General features: G+C 52.0%; 1 protein-coding gene across 3 annotated transcripts in view; it reads right to left on the bottom strand.

Moving 5' to 3' along the window:
• LOC135263639 (teneurin-2-like) overlaps positions 1–16,546 on the bottom strand; it is a 135,364-nt gene that overhangs the window by 36,962 nt on the left and 81,856 nt on the right. For all 3 annotated transcript variants that reach the window (XM_064351914.1, XM_064351915.1, XM_064351913.1), the window contains 5 exons: positions 12,304–12,509; positions 11,645–11,840; positions 8,950–9,051; positions 5,959–6,153; positions 3,922–4,122 (listed from right to left, as the gene is read on the bottom strand). In XM_064351914.1, the coding sequence (XP_064207984.1) occupies positions 3,922–4,122; positions 5,959–6,153; positions 8,950–9,051; positions 11,645–11,840; positions 12,304–12,509 (900 nt within the window). The remainder of the gene's footprint in view (positions 1–3,921; positions 4,123–5,958; positions 6,154–8,949; positions 9,052–11,644; positions 11,841–12,303; positions 12,510–16,546) is intronic.

Genomic DNA, 16,546 nt, shown 5'->3' with positions numbered 1-16,546 from the left:
ATGCACATACATATACACTCCACCCCACACACACATACACACTCAGCACAACACACACAGTCCACTACACAAATACACATCACACACACCGTAGATAGTCAGTCTCTTCACAGGGACAGAGTCACAGGTCTCCCACTTGAATAGTCTCAGCCTCTCCCTCCACTACTGAGAGATCTCAGTACTCTCTGCACGTGAGAGTATCTGCAGTCTCTCTCACTGTGAGAGTAGTCTGCAGTCTCTCTGCACTGTGAGAGTAGTCTGCAGTCTCTCTGCACTGTGAGAGTAGTCTGCAGTCTCTCTGCACTGTGAGAGTAGTCTGCAGTCTCTCTGCACTGTGAGAGTAGTCTGCAGTCTCTGCTGCACTGTGAGAGTAGTCTGCAGTCTCTCTGCACTGTGAGAGTAGTCCTCTGCAGCTCTCTCTGCACTGTGAGAGTAGTCTGCAGTCTCTCTGCACTGTGAGCGTAGTCTGCAGTCTCTCTGCACTGTGAGAGTAGTCTGCAGTCTCTCTGCACTGTGAGAGTAGTCTGCAGTCTCTCTGCACTGTGAGAGTAGTCTGCAGTCCTCTCTGCACTGTGAGAGTAGTCTGCAGTCTCTGTGCACTGTGAGAGTAGTCTGCAGGCTCTCTGCACTGTGAGAGTAGTCTGCAGTCTCTGTGCACTGTGAGAGTAGTCTGCAGTCTCTCTGCACTGTGAGAGTAGTCTGCAGTCTCTCTGCACTGTGAGGTAGTCTGCAGTCTCTCTGCACTGTGAGAGTAGTCTGCAGTCTCTCTGCACTGTGAGTAGTCTGCAGTCTCTCTGCACTGTGAGAGTAGTCTGCAGTCTCTCTGCACTGTGAGAGTAGTCTGCAGTCTCTCTGCACTGTGAGAGTAGTCTGCAGTCTCTCTGCACTGTGAGAGTAGTCTGCAGTCTCTCTGCACTGTGAGAGTAGTCTGCAGTCTCTCTGCACTGTGAGAGTAGTCTGCAGTCTCTCTACACTGTGAGAGTAGTCTGCAGTCTCTCTGCACTGTGAGAGTAGTCTGCAGTCTCTCTGCACTGTGAGCGTAGTCTGCAGTCTCTCTGCACTGTGAGCGTAGTCTGCAGTCTCTCTGCACTGTGAGAGTAGTCTGCAGTCTCTCTGCACTGTGAGAGTAGTCTGCAGTCTCTCTGCACTGTGAGAGTATTCTGCAGTCTCTCTACACTGTGAGAGTAGTCTGCGGTCTCTCTGCACTGTGAGAGTAGTCTGCAGTCTCTCTGCACTGTGAGAGTAGTCTGCAGTCTCTCTGCACTGTGAGAGTAGTCTGCAGTCTCTCTGCACTGTGAGAGTAGTCTGCAGTCTCTCTGCACTGTGAGAGTAGTCTGCAGTCTCTCTGCAGTGTGAGAGTAGTCTGCAGTCTCTCTACACTGTGAGCGTAGTCTGCAGTCTCTCTGCACTGTGAGAGTAGTCTGCAGTCTCTCTGCACTGTGAGAGTAGTCTGCAGTCTCTCTACACTGTGAGAGTAGTCTGCAGTCTCTCTGCACTGTGAGAGTAGTCTGCAGTCTCTCTGCACTGTGAGAGTAGTCTGCAGTCTCTCTGCACTGTGAGAGTAGTCTCTCTGCACTGTGAGAGTAGTCTGCAGTCTCTCTGCACTGTGAGAGTAGTCTGCAGTCTCTCTGCACTGTGAGAGTAGTCTCTCTGCACTGTGAGAGTAGTCTGCAGTCTCTCTGCACTGTGAGAGTAGTCTGCAGTCTCTCTGCACTGTGAGAGTAGTCTGCAGTCTCTCTGCAGTGTGAGAGTAGTCTGCAGTCTCTCTACACTGTGAGAGTAGTCTGCAGTCTCTCTGCAGTTTTACACACAGGACTGCAGTTTGCTGGGAGGGACCAGCGATTGGCAGGAAGTGTGGTGCTGAAGTCTGGGCTCTGGGGTTGTTACTCGATTCCCATGTGAGGCCTTGCTGTTCTGCCCTTAAGCAGTGTACATGCACTGCCTCAGCCATGGTAATGGATAACAGGGTGGGTACGCTGAAAGCAAAGACTACGCTAAGGAACATATACAGGAGTAATAACACTGTGCTTGTGTATGTGTGTGTGTATGTGTGTGTGTATGTGTGTATATGTGTGTGTGTGTGCGTATGTGTGTGTGTGTGCGTATGTGTGTGTGTATGTGGGCGTGTGTATGGGTGAGCATGTGTGAAAGGAGGTAAAGAAAGAGACGGAATGAACAGACAGGGGTGTAAAAAAATGGAGAAGAGAGAGAGAGCAGAGTGGAGGAGATACAGTGAGAGCAGTAGGGGAGAGAAGAGAGAGAGAGCAGAGTGGAGGAGATACAGTGAGAGCAGTAGAGGAGAGAAGAGAGAGAGAGAGCAGGGCGGAGGAGATACAGCGAGAGCAGTAGGGGAGAGAAGAGAGAGAGAGAGCAGGGCGGAGGAGATACAGTGAGAGCAGTAGGGGAGAGAAGAGAGAGAGAGAGCAAGGCGGAGGAGATACAGTGAGAGCAGTAGGGGAGAGAAGAGAGAGAGAGAGCATGGCGGAGGAGATACAGTGAGAGAAGTAGGGGAGAGAAGAGAGAGAGAGAGAGCAGGGCGGAGGAGATACAGTGAGAGCAGTAGGGGAGAGAAGAGAGAGAGAGCAGGGCGGAGGAGATACAGCAAGAGCAGTAGGGGAGAGAAGAGAGAGAGAGAGAGCAGAGTGGAGGAGATACAGTGAGAGCAGTAGGGGAGAGAAGAGAGAGAGAGCAGAGTGGAGGAGATACAGCGAGAGCAGTAGGGGAGAGAAGAGAGAGAGAGAGGCTCATGAGCCGGAGGAAAGGAGGAATAGACAGCAGGAAGAAGTAAAAAGACAGGGATGGGCAGAGGGAGGACGGAGGAGTAAAGAGAGAGGGAGGACGGAGGAGTAAAGAGAGAGGGATGGGCAGAGGGAGGATGGAGGGGTAAAGAGAGAGGGATGGGCAGAGGGAGGACGGATGGGTAAAGAGAGAGAGATGGGCAGAAGGAGGACAGATAGGTAAAGAGAGAGGGATGGGCAGAGGGAGGATGGAGGAGTAAAGAGAGAGGGATGGCGGCAGAGAGGGAGGGGGAGGAGTAAGAGAGAGGGAGAGAGGAGGACGGAGGAGTAAAGAGAGAGGGATGGGCAGAGGGAGGACGGAGGAGTAAAGAGAGAGGGATGGGCAGAGGGAGGAGGAGGAGTAAAGAGAGAGGGAGGATGGAGGAGTAAAGAGAGAGGGATGGGCGGAGGGAGGACGGAGGAGTAAAGAGAGAGGGATGGCGAGGAGGAGGATGGAGGAGGGAGTAAGGAGAAGAGAGGGATGGGCAGAGGGAGGATGGAGGAGTAAAGAGAGAGGGATGGGCAGAGGGAGGACGGAGGAGTAAAGAGAGAGGGATGGGCAGAGGGAGGACGGAGGAGTAAAGAGAGAGGGATGGGCAGAGGGAGGATGGAGGAGTAAAGAGAGAGGGATGGGCAGAGGGAGGAAGGAGGAGTAAAGAGAGAGGGATGGGCAGAGGGAGATGGAGGAGTAAAGAGAGAGGGATGGGCAGAGGGAGAGATGGAGGAGGTAAAGAGAGAGGGATGGGCAGAGGGAGAGGAGGAAGGAGTAAAGAAGAGGGAGGCAGAGGAGGAGGAGGAAAGAGAGAGGGATGGGCAGAGGGAGGACGGAGAGGAGTAAGAGAGAGGGCAGGAGGAGGGGTAAGAGAGAGGGATGGGCAGAGGGAGGACGGAGGAGTAAAGAGAGAGGGAGGACGGAGGAGTAAAGAGAGAGGGATGGGCAGAGGGAGGATGGAGGAGTAAAGAGAGAGGGATGGGCAGAGGGAGGACGGAGGAGTAAAGAGAGAGGGATGGGCAGAGGGAGGACGGAGGAGTAAAGAGAGAGGGATGGGCAGAGGGAGGACGGATGGGTAAAGAGAGAGGGATGGGCAGAGGGAGGATGGAGGAGTAAAGAGAGAGGGATGGGCGGAGGTGGAGACGCACTGACCCGTGGAGCAGTCGGGGCCCATCCAGGTGGGGTCGCAGCTGCACACGCCCGTGTCGGGGATGAAGACGCCGTGGCCGTGGCACTGATCGGGGCACTGGGCCCGGGGCAGCTCGCACAGGGGCCCCGCCCAGCCCGGCTTGCAGTGGCACTCGCCGCTCACACAGATCCCGTTACTGGAGCAGGTGGGGTCCAGGCAGTCCACTGGGTCACGGCACAGACACAGGCGCACGTTAGAGCAACAGAACTGCTTCCTCAGAGCTTTCACACGCCATAAAAGCAACCAATGCAGAGGTCCACCCTCTCTGTAGCCATAGCCCCACCATCTCCCCACCCATAGCTCCACCCCTTTTCTATCAGAGCTCCACCCCCTCTGTAGCCATAGCCCCACCATCTCCCCACCCATAGCTCCACCCCTTTTCTATTCAGAGCTTCACCCCCTCTGTAGCCATAGCCCCACCATCTCCCCACCCATAGCGTCACCCCTTTTCTATCCAGAGCCCCACCCCCTCTGTAGCTATAGCCACACATCTACACTCAGAGCTCCACCCCCTCTCTACCCAAAGTTCCACCCCCTTTGTAGCCATAGCCCCACCTCCTCTCTACCCATAGCTCCACCCCTTTACTATCCAGAGCTCCACCCCCTGTGTAGCTACAGCCCCTCCTCTTCTCGAGCAAGAGCTCCACCCCCATCTGCCCAGAGCTCCACCCCCTACTCTAGCCCTAGAGTCCCACTCCAATTCTACCCATAGCCCCAGCTCCGTTTTGTGCAGAAACCCCACCCCTTCTCTACACATAGTCCCACCCGTTTATACCCAAAGTGCATTGGGGCACAGGCACCTTTTGGCTGTGAGCTCCACCTTCCCCCTGGAATGCAGATGCTGGGGGAGTTCAGCGGCTCAGTTTGGCTGAATTCTTACGTCTCCCTCGTCCAAATAGACCTTGGCTGTTTTTACACGGCTGAGGAGCCCCCACAGAGCCTCCTGCACTCCCTCCCCCCTTCTCCCCCCAACCCCCCTCCTCGGTAGTCACCTGAATTGCCTGAGCACATGGCGCTGAGCCAGCCAATCCCAGGCATTGATTTTTTTTTGCGGGGTGTGCCACATCAGGTAGGCTGTGTGAGTGACTCACCAGAGGGAGGGAGGAAAAAACAAAAAAAAACCTTTGAACGGCAAAAAAAAGAGAAAGGGAACGGTGGGGGAGGACAAATGCAGACCCTAGGCCTTTTCTCTAGCTCTTAGTCTGGGTTTCCTTCTCTCCTCTTTCCTCTCGCTCCTTCCTCCCATCGCTCTCGTTCTCTCCCGGCCCCGCGGGGGGGCCTGTTCTCCCCCCGTCCGCGCCAGCTTGACTCTTCTGAACTCCGGCGAATGAATCAACTGCCGGGCAATCCTTCAAAGCGCCGATCGATGGCATGGATCTCCCAGCCCTTAATGCAATCTCTCCGATCCATTCGGGGGCAGACCTCCCGCCTTATTCTGCATGCGGGAGTTAAAGAGAGGCTCCCTGGGGGGGGGGGGGTTGGGTGAACTGACCCAGCAGAGGGCGGGGGGCGAGGGGGGCGAGGGGGGCGAGGGGGGGGCGCTCGGCAGAGTTCAGCGAACGCTGCTCTCCGAGGGAAAATTAGGGAACAGCGAGGCTCTGTGTCACAGCCTGCAGCGGGACGCGCCCCAAAAACAGAAACCAAAGAGGGGCTTCACAGGTGCGGCAGGTGCTCCCCTGGCCCACGGGACCAAATCAGCTGGGTCGGGAGAGAGCGAGGGTGCAAACCCACGTTTCCACACGAAGAGAAACGGCCATTCATCTTGTGACGCAACGCAAGCTCCGCTGAGCTAAAAATACTGGTTTTTTAATATTGATTGCCCTGCATATTTAGCACCGGATAGCCCTGTTTAACACAACAGAACTGCGTCTGGTTCACGCTGTAATCTGGAACCTTTGTTCACACCAAAATCGAGACACATAACATCTGTTTAATCGAGACAAAAACATGCCTCCGTTTGGCTAAAAAGGGGGCTTTGGTTAGCGCCCTCTGCCCCTCACCTTCGGTGCAGAGCTCCCCTTTGTACCCGCGGGAGCAGGCGCAGGTGCCCCCCGAGCAGGTCCCGTGCCCGCTGCACTGGGGGTCCACACACTGGCCCACGGGCACGTCGCACTCCGAACCCTTCCAGCCGCTGTAGCAGATGCAGGCGCCCTTCTCATACTGCCCGTTTCCACTGCACAGCACCGGGCAGGCCGCTGGGGGGGAGGAGGACAGGAAAGGTTGCAGAGGGATAGAGGGAGGGATTGAACACGAGGGCGCAGGGGCGTGGGGGAGAGAGAGAGAGAGAGAGAGAGAGAAGGAACGGTTGAAGCGTGATGGAGGGAAAGAAAGGAACATGAGCGCAAGAGAGAGAGCAGTGGATGAGAAGACGGAGAGAGTGTGAGGATGGATGAAGGGATGGTGAAAAAAAATAGAAATAGATCGGGACAAAAGGAAAAAGGAAAAAGGATGGAGGATAGAGGGATGACGGAAAGAGACAGACAGCAGTGTTAGAGGTGAAGTGAAGATGAACAGGGAGAGAGGGAGGGGGGAAAGAAGAGAGAGATTATTTACATTAACGAAAATCAAGCCGCTAAACGTTGGAAACAAATCTGACCTGGATCTGTGAAAAGTGTGCTCTCGCAGGAGCGTACACGCAACGCCTGTTTCGATGAACCTGTAAAACAGTTTCAGTTTATTCCTGTTGAACGGATGCATAATGTGGGGATCCCCGCGTGTTTGGAGTCCAGCGTTTGCGCAGAGATGCGGTGTTGAGGCGGGGCGGTGGTTTCCGCTACGCGGTAATTAATGTCTGGGTCTCTGCAGCAGTTTGAGGCTCAGACAGCGGCCGCATCGAACCGTCTGTTCGGCAGATAAACGCAGTTACCAAAGAGCGACGGCAGACCAGCAGGCAGGAGGGGGAGGGGCTCTGCAGCACATGGGAGGGGCTCAGAGGAATAGGGGAGCCGCTCTGAAGCACATGGGAGGGGCTCTGTAGCACATGGGAGGGGCTCAGAGGAATAGGGGAGGGCTTTAGAGCACATGGGAGGAGCTGTGCAGAATAGCGGAGGGGCCCTGAAGAATGGGGAGGGCGCAGAACATGGGTGGAGCTTTGCGTAATGGGGCGGGGCTTGGCAGACAGTGGCAGAACTCCCCAGGACCGCCCAGCTGATCAGCTTCATGGATCAGTAAAAATGAAGGAATGCAGAGAGCGAGCATGATCAGCCGCTACTGCGGCCCAAACGGAAGGGAAGCTGCAGAGGCCCCGGGGAACACAGGAGCCGCCCCCACACCCAGCTCCAGGGCTCGCCCCTGACAAGCCGAAAAATAAATGCAGCGTTTGGGCTGCAGGCGAGCCCCCCCGCCTGAGCCCCTCTCACCTCGGCCGCCTGCACCCCTCTCTTCAGCATTCACTGTCTGTCTCCGGGGTTAATAAGGGACTAATGAAATGTAAAACTGCAGGCACCTGTCACTTGGGTGAGTCATGAATATATTCATATGCCCCTGTGCGTGTGGACACGCACACACACGCACATGCGCACACAAACACACACAGACACACACACACGCACAGACGCACACAAACACACACATACACACACACACACACACACACACACATACACGCACACACAGATACACACACACACGCAGACGCACACAAACACACACACACACACATATACACGCACACACACACACACATACATGCACACACAAACACACACACGTATACACGCACACACGCACACGTGCACATGCATACACACACGTATACACACGCACGGATGCATCAACAGTGCTCACACATGACCCGTAATGTCAGCAATGTCAGCTAGGAAAAAAAAAAAAAAAAAAGAAGAGAAAAGAAAGCAAATTAAATGCAGTTTAACCGGGAGGCTTAACAAAACTATTAATCACCGAGCTCCCCGGCCAAAGGCAGGAGATACGGGCTGCCGGGGCCCCATCCATCATGGTGACACTACCTCAGCACGACCTTGGGCCTCTGCCAGTCACATTAGCCCCGACACCTCCGAGGAACACGACAAGAAACCTCCCAACGCCCCCCCCCCCCCCAAGTCCCCCCCCCCCCCCCCGACTCCAACACCTCAATCTTTCCGGCAGAAACTTGGCATTTTCCCTCACCGTCGCCATAGCGCCGGACCGGTGCTGTTGCTAGCGCGCCGCTGCGTGCTTAGGGCGATGATGTCACGCGCCGGCGGGAGCCCCCAGCCTCTCTAACGGGTGCGGGCAGAACGGACGGCAGCCCAGACGCCACGGGGGCCGGGGGCGCGGGGGCGGGGGGGGGGGTACCGCAATTTAGCGGCGCTCCCGGCGAGGGCTGCCATGGAGACGATGACACACCTGGTCGTTGGCCCTTAATGAGGAGCCTCGAACGCCCGGCGAGTCTCTCTTTCATTTCCCGCCAAATGCGCCGTGAGAGGCCGTCACGCAGCGCTTCCTCTCCGCGTGGAGGAAATAACTTAACTATTATAACTGTTTTTTTCTCTATCCCCCCCCCCCCAAATGTCCCTACAGGAACTCTCAGGGATAATGGAAAAGGAAGCAGCTGATGTCATACAGAATGGTCTCTGCCTTTCTCAAGTTACTACAGTTTTCCACTGAAATGTGCTTTATTGGTTTGACGTAAGAACATGCGTATGCAGCCAAAGCACATTCTCAAATAGCAAAGGAACATCAACAAACTGACTTTCTTTCAATAATTAGGTATAATTGAAATAACTGTTATCACACAGTTATTATCGAAATTTTTTTTGACAAACACACACACACACACACACACACACACACACACACACGCACACACACACGCACACACACACACACACACATGCACACACGCACACAAACACACACACACACACACACACACACACACACACACACACACGCACACACACACACACAGCAGAACGGAAGGTATGGATGCCACATAAAATGCTTCCTCTCTCCGTTTCCTCTCGTTTTTCCTGTCATGGAAGCAGCCGTACCTTTGGAGCAGTCCAACCCATGGAACCCTGGGAAGCAGTGACAGATGCCAGATGTGCATTCTCCGTTGCCATGGCAATTCCGGGGGCATTCTTGTGCGGAATCTACGAGGGCAATAAAAAAAAAAAAAAACACACAGGTACCGGGCAGATTAGTTAAAGTCGTCATTTCAGACTAAAGCAATCGACCCGCGAGCGAGCCCCTATTGAACCGCCTGTCGGCGCCGGCAGTCGGGCCCGTCAGCGCTTTCCCAAATTGGCTGTCCGACGGCGGCAGGGCCGCTCAGCGACTGCTCCTGCGTTCCCTTTAACCGCTGACGCTCACCTCGTCCGCTACGCCTCAACTGCCGGCCGGCATGACGGCTGGAGGGCTGCTTTTCAAAAGCGCTGCCGGGGCGACGGTTGCCGGGCGCAGTGCATTTCCCCGGCTGCGGAAAGCTTAATTGCTCATTAGTCCCCTTCCCTGTTCATCGCTCCGCGCACACACGCGAGATTGAGTGCAAGCGTTTCCGTGATTTACTGCGTTAAACGCGTGCGTTTCCGTGAAACATATCGGATTAAGTGGGCCTACCGTATATCGGTAATTTATGGGACGACGTGCGCCCATTTCTTTGGCATAAAACTAACTGCCCTCATCCTACCTGCAGAAACATTTGATTAATCTCACCGGCAAACACTAAAAATGCATGGAGAGTACCGAATAACATTACGGGCTAAGGACAACACAGTGGCCGCAATCCAAAACAGTTTTGTTTCCTTTTTATTTGGTTTTCATTTGACAAGTCTTTTTTTAAACGGAAAGAGTCAGCAAATAATCTTGCAATGTGTACAAATGCGGGAAAAACTGAGAGGGGAAAAAAAGCCAGGAAAAACTTGGCCTTTAACACCTGGTTCCAAAGCGTGGACGTGAGATCAGCATTGCCAACGGAGCGTGTTCGTCTGAGTAAACATGGCTTGTGGACTCCCCACTTACCATTACATTACAAAGAAGCGACTCCCCTAATTAGATAAGAGGCATTACAGCAATAAAACAGGACATTGTGCAGTTAGTTGGCACAGAGGTTAAGGGGAAATACTGCACTGATAGATCAAATTATCACCTCATATTTTCCACTAGGTTGACCTGGCTGGAGCAACACGTACCACAGGCAGGGGAAGAAACCTGGGCAACAGAACGCATGTTATTATAGGTGTATTCATGGGTTACTCCACAGTGGGCTGTTGGTATTTTCCACTTTTAAATGTGTTTGAGCAATTCGCATTGATGCCGGGTTTTGTCAAATGTTCCAAGACTCTCACCTGTACAAAAAAACTCTCTGCCTGTACAATACTATAGGACCCCCCCTCAATCTCCCCCAAACGCCTCTGCATGACACCCCTCTCTGGCACCACGGCCTGCATCCTTCCCCCATGTTTCACCAGGGAGTGTCACATTTACGAGGTGTGGAAGATAACCAGCTACCCCCTCAGACAAAGTAGCATGATCATTTCAGGTTCTGGTTCTGCTGTCAACACGGATTCCTACAGACCACATTGTTCTGCACAAATTCATTCTGACCGAATGAGCAACCCCCAAACAAGCTACTCTGCATCGAAGGAACCAAAGAAGGTTTTAGACACCTGTTTACAAAGCCACAAAATTAGGTATAGTTTGGCTGGGAAATACAATGCAGAGCGGCCAGGCGCTCACAGCTGTGTAGCCGGTAGGAGAGATCTGCGACGGCTGAAGAGCGATGTTTGCGTTTTGACTTTGTCTCTCTTCCTGAACCCGGCGGTTCCCGAGGTCGCGGGCGGAGGCTACGAGGGGGCAGAGAGAGCGGGAGTGTCGCGCTTCGCCCCGTCTCTCGTGTGAAAAGCCGTTCGGCGAGAGACGCAGCCGAACCGCTGGGTTCGCCGCGCCGTCCGCCAGACGGCTACAGCCGTGCGCGACAGCTGCTTCGAGGAAACCCCTCCAAGATGCGGTAAGACGAGAGAAATTAAACGAATTACGGCATTAAATAAAATAAATATATATATACAATCATTAATACAACTGCTGAATAATGTTAATGCGACCAACATGATATGTGAAGCTCGATGAAGATCAGAGGAACCTTTCATCACCTGGTGTAGTATGGGTTTAGCCATTAGCCGGCTGAACAGACGTTCTCTTTTTCCAGGACACTTCTTTTTGGGAGCAAAAAATACAAAACCAGGTGGGATTTCTGAACTGCTAAAATGACCGTTCAGGTTTCGCTCGTTCCACAGACCATCCATTAACAAACAAATAGCCCAGTGTTATGTTCATAACGCCCACCCCACCCCCGTCCTCTTCTTTAGAAATCCAATCTATGGTAACCCTGGCCCTTCCCTCACGTGCCCCCAAGTTCTACCTGTTCTACAGGTAACACGACCCCAAAATGTGCCCTTTAACCAAACTTTGTGTGAAAAGGTAGATTGCATTACAGGTATTTAGCAGAAGCTGGATATATACTGAAGCAATGCAGGTTAAGTACCTCGCTCAAGGGTACAACGGCAGTGTCCTACCCCGGATTCGAACCTGTAATCATTACGGTACCTTACCTAATATAATAGATCTCTGCCTGGTGTCCATCTAACTGCACCATTGTAATGAGAACTGAAGTGTTCTGCTCTGGAAGGGGGTGGGGGGGGTGTGGGGTCTCCACACGAGGAGCAGCGCGGAGCAGACCGGACTCACCCAGCACCACGGTGCTGAAGGACACCGGCTCCTTGTTCTTCCCGTCGTTGTAGAAGGCCAGGTGCCAGGTGCCCGGGTCCAGGTACTGCACAAAGACCGCCTCGTTCAGAACCACCGTCTGGATGCTGCGGCGTTCCCGCGGCGACTCCACCACACTCCACTTCTCCTTCCCGTCCAGCCGCTCCATGAAGTCATACTGCGGGCGAGAGAGGGAGCGAGAGGGATGGGAGAGAGAGAGAGAGGGGAGAGAGAGAGGGGGGGAGAGAGACAGAGAGAGAGAGGGGGCAAGAGAGAGAGAGAGAATGTGACAGAGGGAGGGAGGGAGAGAGAGAGAGGGTGAGAGAAAGAGAGAGATAGAAGGAGGGAGGGAGTGAGAGAGAGAGAGAGAGAGAGAGAGAGAGATTTTTAAAACCTCTATTATTGGGACATTGTTCAAACACAGAAATTACAGTACTTCAAAAAAAAAAAAAAGATCAGATGAAACACCAAAAAAAACCCCAAAACAAACCCTAGACAACCCCCACAGGCAATAAGAGAGGCAGAGAAAAAGAGAGAACCAGAAAGAAACATGTTAAAAAACCTAGTGGGCTCTCTCCAGTGGGGTAACGGCTACAAAAAGTCTGATAAACCCAAATGAGGGGTTGGTGACGGGCGGGTACCTGTGCGTGGGAGGGGGGCAGGCCCTTGCGGATGTAGACCCCGAAAAGCGCGTCCTTGCCCAGAGAGATGTTGAACTTGAGGAACTGCGGCTGGCTGAGGTGCAGCAGGGTCCTCCAGAACACGCCCGGCGGGACGTCCTGAGTCAGGCGGCGACCCACCTCCAGCTCGCCCGTGTCGATGCTGGTGTTCCGAAACAGCCAGGGACCTGTGGGGTGGGACGGGAGAAGGGTCACAATGGGGGGCGGGGGGTTTCTGAAAACAGCGGGACGAGCCTTCACCTGTCCCGGACGCGCACAGACTGACCGAAAAACTCAGGACCCAGACTCAGCTTCAGCTCATGAGCTTCCCCTGTGAAATGTACCGGCTGCAGGGGAAAGGCAATGTAGAGTGAAATGTTCAGTGTTAAGTCAACTCTAACAGAGTAGTTATGGTCCCTATTGGAGTCAAATTGTAGACTGTAAGAGTTGAATCAACAATGGAAATCTTTACTGTGTGTTTGGGCCAATAGGCTTCTCCCAGGGAAAGTTCAGTCATTAAATTTCTATGACTCAGATGCTTACACACGCCATCCAGTTACATCAGAGCCGTAGAGATGTGCGGCAGACTGATTTTAGACAGCATACTTAAAATGCATATTACTGTGTTTGAGACTGAAGTGCAACGTATCTGCCGAATTCTAGTTCGGTGCCTGAAATCTGCAGACATTTTCTACAGCACTGCACTGACAGCAAGTGTGTTACAGCACGATACCAATTACGGCAAAAAAGTGTCATGTTATATAAACAAGATTCAAGAGGAGCATGATTGGACAATATTTGAGTTTTCTACACAAGACAAGAACTGCCATTCCCCTGGAACACCAGAGGGGGCACTGTGGGACTACTGAGCCCGACAGAGACTGGTGTCCTCTCATTCTGGGCAGACGCCACCATAACCTGAGACCCAGCAGGACAAAAAATAAAAGACAACAACATTTTTTTTGACACAATACAATTTTTGTCAAAAAAAAACCTTGCAGTGAAAATATTTTTAAAAATATTATTATTATTATTTTTATTGAATGCCCCTTGAAGTGTAGGTTTCAGTGTAGTCAAAGATTTGATTCTTGAGGCTGAAGACCTGAGACTCATGGGCACCATAAGGTTTTGGGAGGTGTTAGGATGCTTCTAAGGGCCTTGACTGAAAGTGACCATCAAAAAAAATATCAGTACATCGGGTTTACTTGGGTGGTGGGGCCCGATGTGAGATATTTTGATGGGGCCCGGAATCCCTCTTGGGGCCCCGGCCTGCAGGGGACGCAAACGAATTTGGCGGGTCTCAGGAGGACAGGGCAGTGGGAAGCCCGGCCCGTACCCCGGGGCCCAGTGGAAATAATAAACGGCGAATTGAATGATTTTCAGGCGCGGCCCGCGTCCTAATGGCCCCCGGAAGCGGTGGCGTGCGCGCCGGCCGCACGGCGATCCGCTGCGATTAGCGCCGTGCCTACGCGTCTCCGCGCGAGAGAGAGAGAGAGGGCAATCGCAGCGACGCGCGCTAGGCGCTAATGGACGGAGCGGCGTTAATGGCTCCCGTTCGACGGGGATAGCAGCCGCCGTGACGACCCGCCGGCCCGCTCAACCGGGCGCCGTGATTAATGCCGTCCGCCACGCGCCTCATTCCTTAAGCGGAATGTGCTCTGCCACGCAAACGCAAAGGTTGCGGGCGTCACTTCGCCATAATCTGATTTTTATGACCGCTCTCTCGCTCCGCTTATTGTTAAGCGCTTCTCCCGCTTTTAAACGGAAGGCGCGCGCGGAGCGGAGCGTTCCTGGGCAGCGGTAATCACCCCGCGGCGGCGGCGGCTTTAAGAGCGAATGGGAGCGGCGGTTTCCGTGAGCGATGCCGCCCCGCCACACAAACAAACTCCAAAGCAAGTGGGTCAGACCTGCCTTTACACAGGGGAGCAAACAGGGGAGAGAGGGAGAGAGAGAGGGAGAGGGAGAGAGAGATAGAGAGAGACAAAAGGATAGAGAGAGGGAGAGAGATAGAAAGAGGGAGGGAGGGATGGGGCAGGAGGGAGAGAGAGAAGAGGAGGAAAAAAGAGAGAAGGAGACAGACAGAGGGACAAAGGGTGAAAGAGAGAGAGGGAGAGTGGGAAGAAGTGAGAGGGAGAAAGGGAGAGAGACAGATAGAGAGACAGAAAGAGGGATAGAGCGAGGTAGAGCGAGGGTGAGAGATTAAACTGACATAGGATAACTCGTGGTCAGAAACTCATTTTCTGACGGTGAGACAGCACAGGTGCAGACGGAGGTGCACTTCCTCCTATATTAAATATTAAAAATAACAAATTAATATCTCAGGAATATGTCTACAGCTAGAGAAGAACTTCTGTAATAGAATATATAACTTCTCCTCCTTGACAAATTAATAAAAACTGCCTCAATTTCTGGTCCCAACAGGCCTACATTTAAACCTCCTATAACTCTGATAAGCACAGCGCAAAGACAAACAACTGGAGCCGTCACCAACACACAGCTGAAACGAAATCCAATATTCATTTCTGTGCTGTTTAAAACAGTATTGATGTTCCAACTTTAATATTTAATATTAATAATAAGACGAAACCAGCACATCAATGTATGAGTATGGAAAAAAAACTTCTTCTTCTTCTTCTTCTTCTTCCTTGGATGTTGATGATGTCATCCAGAGCGGAACTGCTCGGCGGAACGTTCCATCTGTATTGTGAGCGGCGCCGCCGCTAGCAGCAGCCAACGCAGCGCTCTCAGCGCTCACTCCGGCCCAGGGGCACTGCCGTAGATACATCCCTGCCAGCCGCAGCCCCGTGACTGAAGCAGCAACACGAGCCATTTCACAGCACCACGGCAGACAAATACCCACATAATCACAATATTTCGGGAAACAAACACCCAGGTAACCGCAGTACAATAACAAAGAAATACTCAGATAATCACAATATTTTTGGGAAACTAATACCCGGATAACCAAGGTACAATAACACATACTCAGATTATCACAATATTTTAGGAAACAAATAGCCAGACAACCACGGTACAGTAACAAATACACAGATAATCATAATATTCTTCAAAAAAATACGCAGAGAGCCACTGTACAATAACAAAGAAATACTCAGATAATCGCAAATTTGTGGGAAACAAATACCCAGATAACCACAGTATAATGATAAAGAAATTCTGTGATAATCACAATATTCTGGCAAACAAATACTCAGACAATCACCACAAACAAATACTCTGATAATCAAAGCACTCTGGCAAACATATACTCTGTCATAAAGCACTCAGAAAACAGAGTACTTCGGCAAACACTGAACTTAGACAAAAAAATACCACTGACAAACCCTGTAATGTCAAACAGCGCACAGCGCTGTGTAAAATAACATTGGAAAAACAAAACCATATAATATACAGACGGGTGACAAATTATAGGAAAAACCTGATTAAATGAGTGGAGAAACATAACGAATACAGATGCAGGTGTACTGCATGATACAATTAAGCAATTAACATCCTATCATGCTCTGTGACATGTATAAAAATGCTGAGCAGGCTCAGTTAACCTTGATTTTGGATCAAGAAGGCAAGAGGAAAAGATCTAAGTGACTTTGAACGAGGGTTCAGTATTGGGGCACGGGTGGCAGGAGCTTCAGTCACAAAGACAGCTCAACTGGCTACTGTTTCAGTAGGAACAGTGATTAAAGTGACATCTGCATTTAGATCTATGGGAAAGACATCAGTAAACAGGGTTGGAAACTGCCATCCATGCCACAATAATGAACCCTTGATCAAAGTCACTTAGATCTTTTCCTCTTGCCATCTTGATCCAAATTTCTGGTCTGCTGGGCCTGTTCAGCAATTTTATACATGCCAGAGAGCATGATAGGATGTTAATTGCTTAACTGTATCCTACAGTATACCTGTACGTATCTGCATTCGTTATGTTTCTCCACTGATTTATTCAGGTTTTTCCTTCAACTTGTCACCCATCTGTAGTTCAGGCCTGTATGTCCCAGGAGTTTCGAAAGTGCATTTCTGATTCCTAGAGCATGTTGTCATTATTGTGGGGGGGGGGGGTGTACTGGCTTGCACATCTCAAATTCTACAACTAGAACTCTTGTTTTTGAATTCCGGTGGAATGCACCGAACAGCACTTTTGGGGTTTGATGCGGACGTACATGCAGCCAGCAGCCTTGGATCAAAGGCTGGTTTTTCTGCCGAGATT

This window comes from Anguilla rostrata, chromosome 9 (assembly GCF_018555375.3).
Source record: "Anguilla rostrata isolate EN2019 chromosome 9, ASM1855537v3, whole genome shotgun sequence".
Taxonomy (NCBI): Eukaryota; Metazoa; Chordata; class Actinopteri; order Anguilliformes; family Anguillidae; genus Anguilla; species Anguilla rostrata.
This window is presented reverse-complemented; position numbering and strand designations above follow the sequence as displayed.